The sequence below is a fragment of the Rhinolophus sinicus genome, linkage group LG07 (genome assembly GCF_036562045.2).
Source record: "Rhinolophus sinicus isolate RSC01 linkage group LG07, ASM3656204v1, whole genome shotgun sequence".
Classification (NCBI taxonomy): Eukaryota; Metazoa; Chordata; class Mammalia; order Chiroptera; family Rhinolophidae; genus Rhinolophus; species Rhinolophus sinicus.
The window spans coordinates 67,690,129-67,704,186 of NC_133757.1; the positions used below are offsets into that span (position 1 = coordinate 67,690,129).

The 14,058-nt window shown below is 52.0% G+C and overlaps 1 protein-coding gene across 10 annotated transcripts; it reads right to left on the minus strand.

Moving 5' to 3' along the window:
• Nucleotides 1–297: 297 nt before the first annotated feature.
• PLPP2 (phospholipid phosphatase 2) lies at nt 298–10,289 on the minus strand. Of its 10 annotated transcripts, none has more exons than XM_074337348.1 (7): nt 9,947–10,288; nt 5,012–5,142; nt 4,401–4,552; nt 3,899–4,173; nt 1,482–1,539; nt 1,076–1,252; nt 298–800 (listed from the first exon to the last, which is right to left on the minus strand). In XM_074337348.1, the coding sequence occupies exons 3-7, from the start codon at nt 4,527–4,529 to the stop codon at nt 651–653; spliced, it is 789 nt and encodes a 262-aa protein (XP_074193449.1). In that variant the 5' UTR covers nt 4,530–4,552; nt 5,012–5,142; nt 9,947–10,288; the 3' UTR covers nt 298–650. The 10 variants fall into 10 exon arrangements, with proteins under 10 accessions (XP_074193449.1, XP_074193445.1, XP_074193448.1 ...); XM_074337344.1 differs by lacking the exon at nt 5,012–5,142 and adding an exon at nt 8,860–8,991; XM_074337347.1 differs by having other exon boundaries at nt 9,906–10,288.
• Nucleotides 10,290–14,058: the final 3,769 nt, after the last annotated feature.

Consider the following 14,058-nt stretch of genomic DNA (forward strand, 5'->3'; position numbering starts at 1 on the left):
CACCAAAATCTTAAGATTAGTGTGTACACACAGGTTGGAATACATGTGTATATTTCCTTGCATTGTTAGCTGGGCACATTTACCTCCCAGATGCAAGATTTTTAACACTATTCTGTACTTTGAAGAAATGGCTGATTAAAGGCTTGGCTCTTTCTTTCATTTGTCTTGAGGACTTCCCCAGCTGCTCAAATACCTAAGCTCAGCTGAGGGTCTCAACCTGACAAGGGAAGGTCTTGCCCCCGGACTCTGTGGCAGAACAGGCCTCAGAATGGCCACAAGGAAGAGGCTCTGATAACATTTGTCAAGCAAATGCCCTGTTTTACTAAAAATACATTACATTTTACAAAAACAGCATTTATCCAGATCTCTTGGTCCCTTCCCTAACGAACAAAAGGGGTAGGTACTGAGGGAGCTATGAGGACAATGCTCCCCTTCCAAACACTAGGGCTGTCCTGGGCACCCCCAGACTCCTGGTCCAGTACACAGGAGGTAGGGTTAGTGGACCCCCGCCCGTTGGGAACCAGCCCGGAGCACCAGGAACCTGCCCAGAGCCCTTGTCACCATTCCAGGTGAGAGCCCTGCCAGCATCATGGCTGTGCCGACCCACAGCCTGAGGGCCCAGACAGGCCCTTGCCTGGGAGGCTCCAGCCTCAGGAGTTGGACACTGGGTACCCATAGTGGTTGTGCTCAGCCTCGCCCAAGGTCAGTGTCAGAGACAGGCTGGGCTTCCGTTCCACCTCCTCCTCCTCCAGGCAACGCTGCGGGGGCCGGGTTTTAAAGAAGTCGGAGACATAACGAACCTGGGAGATGAGAGGAAGGCAAAAGTTGACTTGGCAGGAATGAGGGCAGAATCCGGGAGTGGGGAAGAATGGGGCCCTGGGAAGAGAGTGGGGGAGGGGTGAGAGGTGGTGGAACCCAAGAGGGGATAGGTAATGTGGGATGGGGTGGGGGTAGGGGACAATGAGAAAAGCAGAACCTGGGAAGGGAACAGTGGCCTCTTAGGGGGAAGATGGGGGTGGAGAGGACTAGGGACCTGGAAAAGGGAGAAAGGGGGCAAGAGGGCCCAGAAGCTCACAGTGAGAACAGCCACCAGCGCCCCCTGCAGGAGCCCCACAAGGACGTCACTCCAGTGGTGTTTGTAGTCAGACACGCGGGTGTAGCCCACGTAGAGGGCAAAGGCCACCAGGAAGAACTGCACCGTGGGCCGCAGCAGCCGTGCCCACTTCCAGCAGAGCCGTGCCTGCACATACAGCTGGGAGCCAGAGGACGGCCATTAGCCCAGGAGCCTGTGGCGCTCACCCCACACCCACTGCACAGATGGCAGCCCTGAGACCAAGAGCCTCCACTGTGTGAACAAATGACCTAGCTCCACCCATCAGCAACTCCACCCACATTTTACAGATGCAAAAACTGAGGCCCAGGGAAGGGGGGTAAATTGGCCACAGTTCCATATCAAGCAAGTCATGGAAAAACCGACTCACCGCCAAGAATATCATGCAGTACATCCCAAAGGAGGAGTGTCCGGAGTAGAAAGATAATCTAAGAAAGGACGGGCAGTGTACATCAGGAGGGCGACCGGGCAGAGACCCAGCGGCTCACACAGCATGCCTTCACATACCTGGTCCTGCTTCCCCTCCACCCCCTCCACCCCCCCTCACCCCCGCAGCACTTCCCACAGTATGAGAGAGAATTTCATGTGGAAACACAGCTGGTGTCAGACATAATGGGAGTCCCAAAAGGAGAGGAGAGAGAGAGAGTAGGGGGCAGATAGAATATCTGAAAAAATAATGGCGGAAAAAACCCCAAATATGATGAAAAACATTAATCTACATGCCCAAGCTCAGTGAACTCCAAGTAGGATAAACTCAAAGACATCCACACAAAGACACATTATAATCAAACTACCAAAAGTCAGGGAGATTCTTGAGAGCATCAGAGAGAAGAGACACATTGTGTACAAAGGACACAATAAGATTAGCAGCTGACTTCTTATCAGAAACCATGCCAGCCAGAAAGCACTGGATTACATATTCAAAGAACTGAAACACAAAAACCTGTCAACCAAGAATTCTATGTCTGGCAAAATTATCCTCTAATACTGAAGGAGAATTAAGACATTGACAGATAAACAAAGACCCAGAGAGTTCAATGCTTATGGCCCTACAAGAAACAGTGAAGGGAGTCTTCTGAGGAGAAGTAAAGGATACTAGACAGTAACTCAAATCCACATAAAAAAGCCACTCAGTAACATAACAAAATCCACTCAGTAACACATAAAAAAACACCAGTAAGGGTAATTACAAAATAAAATGTCAGTATTGATATATTTTTGGTTTATAATTCCTGTTTTTTCCTCTACGATTAAAAAACAAACAACTGCATACACGCTGACAATGTTAACTAGACTTATTTCACAATATATATCCATAAACTCTTTGCATAGTAAATACCTACTTAACAGAAAAGGCAGTAATAGAGGTAATGAAAAATAAAGCAGAAACAAATATATATGTATATATAAAATATATATTTATATATAAATATATATTGATATGTTATATATTTATATGTAAATATAAATAATATATTTATAATATATTTATTTATATATGTATAATATATATAAAATATAGAAAACAAATAACAAAGTTACAGAAGTCCTTCCTCATCAGTAATTACATTGCATGAAATGTATTAAACGCTCTAAAAGGCAGAGGCTAGAGAATGGATTTTTAAAAATTGACGTGCATTAGAGACTCAGTTTAAATTCAAAGACACTGTACTTTTAATAGGTTAAAAGTACAAGAATGGGAAAAATATTCCATACAAAGAGAAACTAAAAGACATCAGAGCAGCTATACTACTACCGTGTTTCCCCAAAAATAAGACCTAGCCGGACAATTAGCTCTAATGCGTCTTTTGGAGCAAAAATTAATGAGACCCGGTCTTATCTTACTATAATATAAGACCGGGTCTTATATGAGATCTGGTCTTATATAAATTTTTGCTCCAAAAGACGCATTACAGCTGATGGTATGGCTAGGTCTTATTTTCAGGAAAACACGGTATCAGGCAAAACAGACATGAAGACAATAAATGTTAGGAGGGAGAAAGGACATTAAATAGTGATAAAAGGGTCAATCCTTCAAGAACATATAACAACTACAAAGATATATACACCTAACAATGGAGGCCCAGAGTACATGAAGGAAAAAATTACAGAAACTACAATATGGGTGAACATTGAAATGCTGAAGAAGCCAGGCAAGCAAGACCACCCAGTGTGTGATTCCATGTATGTGAAACATCCAGAACAGGCACATCCACAGACAGGAAGTGGGTTCTTGGTTGGCAGGGGCTGGGGAGAGAAACAGCTGACAGACACGGAATCTGTTTCATGTGATGAAAATATGGTGGGTTAGGATGGTGGAGATAGCTACACAACACTGAATTTACTGAAAATCAATGAGTTGTACATATTAAATGGTTAAGTTAGCAAATTTTATTTCTATTTTGTAAAAAGGGAAATAAGGAAGTCAATTAAATGAAAAGTGTATCAGTAGAGGTGCTAAGAAGACAGACCAAAAGCATGAGGGTGGGGCCTGAAATTTAGGGGAGGTAGGTCACCGCTCCCCACACAGATTGTTCTGCTCAGCCCAACATGCCCCCCCCCCTGCCTCCCCATCAGTGAACTCAGGCCCACGGGCACCTGCTGGTCTGCCCCTGGACTGTCCTCAATCCTGGGAGGTGCCTCGACCCTGGCTCCATCTGGCAAGTAATCCTGCAACATCTAGCTGCTGAGGGCCCTTCCCCAGCCTGCACTGTCCCCTGGAAGTGGGAGTGTCTGTGGATTGGCCCCCAGCAGAGCCCAGAGTGAGGACTGCTGTCCAGGACCCACCTGGACTCGGTCACATTGGCAGGGCTCCCCCTGCACACCTCCTCCTGCACATAGACGGAGCAGTTGACACGGCTCCAGTCGGGGTCACAGACCGCCAGGAAGTTGGGTCGCAGACGGCCAATCATGTACTTGCCCAGGTCTGTCAGGGACTGGCTCACCGCGGCCCCAAACAGGAAGGTCCCCAGCACCTTGTAGATGGCTGCCACATAGTTGTTGAAGTCGGAGCCGGAATAGAGACGAGCCGTGTACACCAGATAGGCCTCCCCCACCGACACCTGCAAAGGGAGCCACTAAGGAGCCTCCGGCTGGGGCCCAACAGCAACTGTGTGGTCTCCACCAGGCAGGTGCTTGGGGGCTCAGTCCTCCCCACTGAAAGGTGTTTAGGGTTCCTGGCTTCCCTGAGGCTGCTGGGGAATGGGGAACTCCGAAGGGGGCCCTCTTCCCCACAAATACCACTGGAGGCAGACCTTGACCCCCGCCCTCCAAGCCCCTCCCGCCTTACAAGGATGACGGTGGTGGTGATGGTGACACCAGCCATGAGCCCATGGGTGATGGTGTCTGGACGGTAGGGGTACCGGATGGAGTCATCGCTACAGTAGAACCCTCGCTTGTACGGGGCATTGACGAGCATCAGGATGGCGAAAGGCAGAGAGGCTGGGGTTGGGGGAAAGAAGCTGATTAGCTGCGTGGTTCTCCAGCACCAGCCGGAGCCACACAGGCCAGCCTTTGTCTGGTGCTTGCCCACCCACCTCGGCCTCCCTTCTGGTTCCCTCACCTCCATGCCAACCACACAGCTAGGAGCTTTCCTCATGGCAAGTGGGACACTGCTGACACCATTAAAACCCGCTTGGGGTTCCCCATTATCCTCAGATGAACAACAAAGTTCTCCTCAGGCCCATGGTCCAATCCCACACCCCCACACCCCGCCCCTACCACTCACTCACTTCCCTCCCACCTCCTTTCTGCTCCTTGGACAAACCCAGAAAGCACCCACCCCATGCCCTACTCTCTACCCAAAACATCTTTGAATAACTTCCCTCCAGGCTTAGCTCCATCTACCCTCCTGAATGTCCCACCCGCTATCACTCTAGTACAAGGACATTTCCGTTTTACCTCCTGGTCCTTGGGTGTAATTATGCAATCAATCACTGACGAGTCCCCTGACTGAGTCCCCAACACTCATCTGTGAGCACCTAAGTGGGGGGTCAAGTTCCCTGGAGCCCAGGCAGATGTTCAATGAGCACCTGTTAAAAGAAGGGAGGGCTCCCTGCTCCTCGTTCCAGGGCTGGCCAGAGATCAGGAACACACCGGGGGCAGAGCTGAGATGCCTATATTTACGTTCGTCCCTGAGCCGGCCACACAGTGACCAAGACACACCCGGCCCAGAACTCTGGCCAAAGATACATTCAAGACCCACAGTCATGACCAAATCATGAAAAGCTAGGTCGCCTGGGCACTGGGGCCCTGCTGAGCCAAGGGCATTTGGGAAGAAAACTCCCTGCTCTATGGGAGGGTGCCCTTTGCCTGGGGCAGGGCACATGACAAGTGCAAAAGGGTGTGGTTCTTCTGGGGGCTGAATTCCAGAGGAGGGGAACGGCAGAGAAACTCCTCCCAAAAGGACAAATTCAAGGGTCCCAGAGATCCTTCAGTGACGGTATTGAGCACCTTAGATGCTGAGTCTGGAGAAAGGCTCAGTGAAGAAAACAGAACTCTCCTCACGGGGCTGCAAGGGGTTGGAAATACAGAATAAGTAAATGATGGCTGGAGTCTGGGAGGTGGCTGTAGCTTTCAATAGGGGCTGTCAATAGGCCACATAGAGAAGGTGGTTTGAAGGAGGTGAGAAGTTCCAGGGAGGTCTGGGGAAGAGAGCCAGGCAGAGGGAACAGCCAGTGCAAGGGTCTGGTGGTACTACTGTGCCTGGGGAGTGGGACACAGCAGCAACACACCACCTCATCTCAGCGCCACCTCCCATGTGACCTCTCGGCCAAAACTAGGGATTAGAACAGCAGGTCCCTCACAGGCTGTTTGGAGTGGTAAAAATGAACTGGGACTTTAAGGAAACTAAGCACCAGTTGCAAGGTTTTCTTGGGCTAGTCGGCTACTGTCAGAATTGGACCTCAAGTCTCTCTCTTATGGCAAAACCTCTGTATATCTTACTAAAGAATGATAGTCCTGACCCAATTTCATGGGAAGAACAGGATGACAGCATTTAAAGCCTTAAAGGAGAATTTAATAAACACCTTCTCTTGGGCATCCAACTATCAGATTCCCTTTGTCCTTTTTGTGAATGAAAAGGACATGCCCCTGGGGTGCTTATTCAAAAACAAGGGATCAACATGGACCCCAGCACACTAGAGTCAAAAACTGGACCCTGTGGCTCAGGGATACCCCTCCCCCCTTTGCCTTAGAACCATTGCGGCTACTGCCCTTTTGGTTAAAGCCACAGAGAAGGTGTCGTGGTTAGATCCCATCTAACCATGGTTGTGACTCATGATATTACAAGCTTTCCTGTTTTCTCATCACACCCAGCATCTTTCAGTCCCCTAATTTCCTATGAAATGCATCTGCTAACCACTTTTCATATAACCCTTTCATGTTGTAATAACCTTCACCCAGCTACTTTTCTCTGTTCTTAGACTGAGGAAGCCCCTCATGACTGTCTGACACTCACAGATCACGTCCTGACTCCTCGTGACGATTTGCAGGAGACTCCTCTAGGTAAAGCTGATCTTTCTTAGTTTACAGATGGTCCATACTTAACAAAATGGAAATGGTAAGTAATGAGCTGGTTATTCTGTCGTAACTCCTCATGGAGGCAGCACCTTTGCCTCTGGCCACTTCAGCACAGCAGGCTGAATGATACCCCCTCACTGTAGCTTGCATTTTAGCCAAGGGGAAAACTATCAGCATTTATACTGACAGGAGATACACCTTTGGAGTAGTTCATGACTTTGTATATGGAAACTTTTCATGTATGGAACACTGTGGTTTCCTTCCCTCCAATGGAGATCAAATTACTAATGTCCCCATGTTCAGGGATTATTGGACACTATGCTTTCTCTGATGCTTTAGTTGTTATTAAGATTTCAGGACATTCTAAACTTGACCCCTGGAAGCTAAAGATATCACCTTGCAGATATTTCTATGAAGGCTACCCTTTAAGGCATCAGCAGCAGACAAACCTCTGTCATAGTCCAAAGAGAAGCTTCTCGAATTGGTAACTTAGAAAAACTGGCCAGAGAAGCCCAACAACCAGCTTCTGAAGAAGACAAAAAAGACTGGAAATCCAACAATTGCTGGTTTGGTAAGGAGAATAAGCTCTGGTTCGGACAAAATAACAACCCCATCCTATCAGACACTCTAAAATTCTCACTCCTGACTACCGCATGTGCATTAAACCACTGGTCCCCTGACAAAATGGTAGCATTCATGGACCAATATGGTGGGGAGATATTAACAAGGATGCAAACAGTGCCCACCTTACATGTCCTACCTGTCAAAAGTATAACCCAGGGAAGCCTGTTCACACTGCCCCGGGACAATTTAAATTGCTGAATGGGCCTTTTGATGTCTGGCAAATAGATTTCATAAAGTTCCCCCATCTCCTGGTTACAAATACGTTTTTGTCGTGATGTGTATGTATTCTCACTGGACTGAAGCTTTCCTTCATAGGCAAGCTAATGCAGCTACAGTGGCTAAAGTCCTATTGAAGAAGATTGTCCCTACTTGTGGAACTCCTCTCGAACTCAAGGAACCCATTTCACTGGTCAGGTGCTAAAGCAAGTCTGTGCTATTTGGCCAATTCTACAACATTTTCACTGTGCTTTACCATCCTCAATTTTCAGCATTGGTTGAATTAAGACCCAAGTGGAAAAATCTGTAGAAACTTCAAATACCTTGGCCAAAAGCCTTGCCGTTAGTCCTTTTAGACCTCAGGTCTACCCCTTTTGGGACTCAAGCTTTCACCTTTTGAGGTAATTACAGGACGCCTCATGCGTGGTTCCTGCTCCTCTTGATTCATTCACAGTGGGTAAAAGGAGACATACTTCAATATTGTGGAGGCTTAACTGCTTCTGTTGACAATAATCATGCTTTGGTGGAACAACATTTTCACAGTGCACTCCAGGGAAATGAAAAACTCACAATCCACACTGCAACCTGGAGATTTTGTTTACTGGAAAAATACCTCAAAAAAGATTCCCTCCAGGCTCGCTGGAAGGGCCTTTACCAGGTACCCTTGACTAACCCCTGTGCTGCTAAACTGCAGGGAGTAACTCTTGGATATACTTGTCACCTAAAGAAGGTGACACCTGACTGGAACTGCACACTGTCTGATGATCTGAAACTACACCTGTCAAAAATTAAAGCAGGTGGCCTCTGAAGGAAATAAATTGCCACACCACTGAATCCCCCTGCACAGCTCTTCTTACTACTCATTCTTATTTCATCTTTCTCTTTTCCATGGAAGGAACTTGCCATTATACACATTTCTGAAGCTATTGTGGAAGGGGGGAACATTTCTGGTTGTTGAATCTGTCATCAAGAACTTTGAACTATCGAAGATAACAATGGTCATTGTTTATCCCAGGCTTGAACTCCTGGGATAAACCTGTCATATAGAGTAGGTTATATTGTTCTAATCCTGTTTTAAATTCTTATTGTTATTAAGCTCTGCACCTGTTGTCTGTTAACCCTGGACATGAGCTGTTCCCCATCCACGCACTTTCCTTCTGATGTGAGAGATGACACCCAGAAGTCCTTCCTGACATCAGCGATACTTCTGGAGGAAGATCTTGATCAAAAGGCAGGAATGACAAACATGAACTGGGACTTTAAGGAAACTAGTCAGGCTGGGAGGTGTGTGGACAGAGCTGGGCTCCTTGAACTCTAGGTCCCAACACACTTTTCATAAAACTCTATGGCTCTAACTTCTTGTCTCCCTGATACATATATATACATACACATATCCACCATCTTGACATAGGGCAGAATGAGCACGGGGCTCCTCAGGTCTGAGCGTACTCATGCTGCCGGAGTACTTTTTCCTTTTCCAGAATAAATCCTTTTGGTGACGGACTACCTAGCCGATGTTACTGTTCAGTCGACAGGAGAAAAAGGTTTAATTATTTGCATATCACTTAGTTGCTGGCACACAGTAAGTGCCTCACAAATATTAAATAAATAACATAGGTGCTCAGGATATGGTACCTAGAGGATTTCTTCCTGCTACCACCTGACCCACCCCAAAAGAGGTCTCACCTGGGACACAGAAAGAGCACCTGGTCTCTGCCGTCCATCAGGACTGACCCCCCCATCCCTCAGTCCCCGAAGTGCCCCTCCCCCACCCCACCACCCCACCCCGGCCGCCGCGGGAAGAATTCCGGGGCCATTGTCCTCACATCCCCAGTGCAAACACTCAGCCTTTGTTCCCAGAACCCAGGGGGAGGGACGGGGAGGGGATCTTGGGCTGCCCCCCCTCCCCCAACCTGGCCCGCAAAGCTGCCCAACAGGTTCGGTCGCGCCTCCCAGAGGCCCCGCTAACCCGCAGCCTGGGGCCCAGCTTTCTCTACGTGTCTCCCGGGACCGCGAGGGTTCGAATCCCACCGACGCGCAGTGCGTCCGGGGCCTGAGGAATGGAGGTTGTCCAGGGGGGGCCCCGTGGCCGCACCCCTACCCAGCCCGCCCGGCGGGGCCCGGCCCGCGTGATTCACTGCCCGGGCCCGCGCGGTGGGCGGGGGACGCGTGCGGCCCCAGCGGCGACTTCCTGCTACCACGGGCGGGGTTGCCAACCCCGGCGCCGTTCGCGACCCACTCTTGAACCCGTCGCAGGTGGGGGAAACTGAGGCTGGGAGGGCGCCGAGTGTCCTTCCCCGAGTTCCCCCATTTCGAGGAGACCCCCGACAGGTGGAGGAGCTGCAGGCCACCATCCCAGCGCCCTACAAACGGGGCCGGGGAGACCACGGCCTGGGAAGGAGTCCCCCCACACCCAAGTCCCCGCGGCTCTTACCAACCAACACGCACAGCACGTCGAGCAGCACGAAGACCCACCTCCGCTCCATGCCACCCCCGCCCCGGGCAGCTCTCCCACGATCCCCGACGCCCGTCCCAGCGCGTCTCGTCGCGTCCCTGCCTGGCCTCGGGGTCACAAGGCCGCGAAGCCTGGCCCTCCTGGGCAGGGAAGGGGAAGAGAAGGCAGGGCAGGGCGGGGCAGCGGAGGGCAGGCGGGGCGGCCAGGGGAGGGAGCGGACTCGGGGGCGGACTCAGCCCCCGCCCTGCCCGCTGCGCGCAGGAAAGAGCCGCGCAGAAAAGAGCCGGGTGAGGGGTGGGTGTGCTAGTCGGCAGGGCGCCCTGGGGTACAGAGGAGGAGGAGGGGGTCTCTGACCTGGTAGGGGTCGTCGGCGCCCAGTCCCCCCACACCACTCACCACCCCCACCAGGCGGGGAGGCTAAGGCTCAGAGACAGCGAGTCCAGCGTCACCCAAAGTGTCCAGGTCCCGGCGGACGCTCGGTTCACTCACGAACTGGGCCAGCTGGGTCTGGGGGCGGGGGCAGGGCGGGGGTGAGACGGGAGGGAGGGAGTGGTGAGTAGGTAGATCCGGCAGCACTGGTGGAGGCGGCTTGAGCTCCGGCCCCTCTCTGCGCCTCGGTCTCTTCACTGGGGAATGGCACTGATGCGGGGCACGTCATACCCTGAATCAGGAAGCGGCTAAAAATTGATGGGGGGACGTGGCTTAATTGCAGAGTTTTTTCTTTTCTCCTGATGCTTAAAATCCTAGCGGTTCAGAAGATCGGTTCAACACCCACCCACTGGATCCTAGAGGCCCTTTGTGCCAAGCACTGCCCCGCCCCCATTTGACAGAAGAGCAGAGGTGCCAGGAGGTAGGAACTCGCTCACATCCTGTGCCCTGCACCCCACCAGGTCCCAGGGAGCCCTGAGCTGGGAAGCACCTGGTGATCAAGAGCACCCACGCCAGGGAAACAGGCCCGAGGGGGCCGTCGCATCCACTCTGCGTCCACACAGCTACACTGGATCCTTTTGGCTGGAACCATCTGAGAGGACTTGAGTGTGACCATCTCCAGGAGAGTCCTACCTTCATCTGGCAGGACACAGGATACACAGGCAGGTTCTCAAGATCACAGTGGGAAGAAGGCTGGGATTGAAACCCAGGCGGCCTGGCCCTAGGGTCCAATGCCCTTGACCTCTAAACCACATTCACCACCCCACCAGCTCCAAAGGGCCTGTAGAGGACGATTTCAGCCCTCCTTAGTAATGAAGGGAGCCAGGTCCAAATAGGGGCGGCCCCTGGCCCAAAGTCAAGCGGCTGGGACTTGAATTCAGAGCCCCCTCAACCCTGCCTCCTTGGAAGATGAAAAGACCTCTGCTATTATACCGCCATCGTCTACACGGCGGGGTCCAGGGACGAGTGTCTCTGGGTCAAGTCCCCTGCGCCCCAGATCAACTTTCTTCAAGCAGGCTGGCAGACACCTCCGGCCTTCCCACACACTGAAAATAAATCAGGGGCTTGAAAACTTATGGACCTGGATTTTCCGTCTGCTGCGTGGGAGGCACATCACCGCCGCGCCCTTCGAACCGCACGCCCCGAGGAGCTGGACTGGGCACAACCTAAAACTTGCAGCTTCCTCCCTCACCCCCAGACTTCCTCCTAGGCGTCCGGAGGATCCGTTAATTTGACCGGAGGGATTTCTAGTGTCTTGGCAGGGGTGGAGCTTTCGCTAGGGCCAGCGCGTCCTCCGCTCCACCCAGCGCGACCTCGCCGTGGGCGGGCTCGGGCTCTGTTCATTGGCTTCCCCTGCTGCCACTCACCAGTCTAGGTGAGCCCCGGGGAAAGGCAGGTTTCAGATCCAGCTGCCGTGGTTCATGCGTGCATGCAACACGTACCGAATCAGGGTTGTTAGAGAATTATCTGACAACATACAGGAAAAGCCTGGCAAAAACGTTAAATGTTAGCTGGCGTCATTATCAGTACTGCATTTTTTTTCACTTTAACCTCGCTGCAATCGAGTGACTGCCACTCTAGGTACTGTCCTGACAGCCTAGTGACACTTTCAGTTCAGGTGGAGAAGGTGTAACATTGTATTGGCGTAAACGCAATGTGAGGTTCTTTACTGAGCACCTACTGTGTGAGGGGCTTGTTGGCAGCTCTGAGGCACCTGCCAAAAGGGCAACGTGGTGGTGCGGGCAGCCCAGATGGAAGCTGCCCTGGAGACCCAGAACGGCGGGCCCAGGGTCCTGCAGGCAGAGGCTGTGGGTGGGAAGGAGCCTGGCCTGTTCCCTGAGGAGCAGGAAGACTGGCTGGAAGGAGGGCATGGGGCTGGAGCTGGTGTGGCTTCAGCCTGTCCCACTGACCTCACCCTGTGCTTAAATGACTTGGGCAGGGTCAGGATTAAAACCTAGCAGGGCAGCAAGGATTAGGGCTAGGATTGGGGTCAGGGCTTCTACACCCGCCAGCTGGGGTCTCCCAGAGAAGCTTCCACACCTGGCCCTTTACTGGGAGAATCTGAGGCCAGGAAGACCTGCTAGGGGGAACAGAGTCTGGGCTGGGAGTCAGGCCTGGATGGCTTCTCCCTCACCTGCAGATGGCAAGGCTGGAAGGGGACTGAGGGTACCGGGGTCTCACCCCTGCCCAGCTCCTTCGTGCCTGGAGGTCAATCCCAAACAGTGAGTTCTCGTCACCTTGTTGTCTCAGCTCTACCTGATGGACTCCAGGTTTTTTCCAAAAGGAATGCTGTGAAGATGAAGGAAGAAGCCTGGGAGGTGGCAAAAAGGTGCCACCTGAGCGGCCACCACTCACACCTTCCTATTGGCTTTTGGCTCAGAGGCCACACTGGGAGTCCTCTGGGTGGCTGGGAGGCCCTGTCTTGTTAGGAAGCACCAGTGGGGGGTTGAATGGAACACGGTGGGGGTAGGTCCCTGGGCTCACCATCAGGCAGAAGCCAGCATCAGTCCACTCAGGCCTGCACACAGTACTAGGACTTCACAGTCCCCAAGTGCCCCACGACCCAAGCCAGGGACAGGACAACGTTCCCAGTCAGAGTCCTGGGAACTCTCCACCTCACGCAGACGACCCCTACTGCAGTGCAGTCCCCTGCCTTACCCCGAACCTGCCAGCTCTAAGCTCTAGCACCATCTGTTTGTGTGTCTGCTCATCAGCTTATCCTATGTCGTCCCGACCCCAGCCCCAGGAGGACAGGGACCACACACAGCAGGCACCCACCCAATCAGTGCTCACTGAATGAAAAGTGACCTAGTGAATAATGAATGAGTCCCGCAGCCTGAGGTCACCGGACAACAGCTGCTCCTGGACTGTGAGCTGCTTACTCCTACAGGCGCTGGCTTCATGGAGAGTGCGGCCCAATCCCCCCACATTCCCTGACCACTGCCGGTGGGGGTGGCATTTTGGGGTACTTCACTCCAGAGGCGGCTTGGCCAAGATCAGGAGAAACGGCTGGGCAGTGGGGCAGCAGTGGCCTCTGCTGGACAGCAAGGCAAAGCCACAGCCCAGCAGCGACCTGTGGACACCCGTGGGACACATGCGCACCCACCACATCCATGGGTCCTTACAGCAGCCTGGGAATGGCATCAGCACAGGGTGTGGTAAGGGCTGTGGACGAATGCAGAGGAAGGGTAGGCACGGGAACAGAAGAGGGACAGTGGAACACCTGAGGACAGCCCACATGGCATCTGCAACGTGGAACAGAGGACCAGTGACCTCAAGGACAGGTCAAAAGGAACCATCTGAAAGCACAGAAATCTGTGGAACAATACCCATGCTCCCCTGTGTCACTAGAGACCCAGAGGAGTGAGAAGTCATGGCCAAGATGGCCCAGCTCTGTGCAAGGCACCAGCCTCGGGCCCAAGAGCCTCCGGAGTGGAAGGCCAGTGGCATGTTACACTCAAAGGCTGGTATCCCAACAAGAGGAAATCAGCGAAAACAGACGGGTTACACTATGGAAAATACAAATAGGAATGGCCGATTTCTTGTTAGAATCCAGGAGTCAGTAAAACATCTTTAAAATGCTAATCCTGCCAAAAATGAAAAAACAAAGTGCTTCACAACGAAAGGGGGGGACGAGGAGTGTTGGCGAAGAAATGCGTGCCCAGCTCTCAAAGGCTACGGAAGATGAGGTGCCAGCACACAC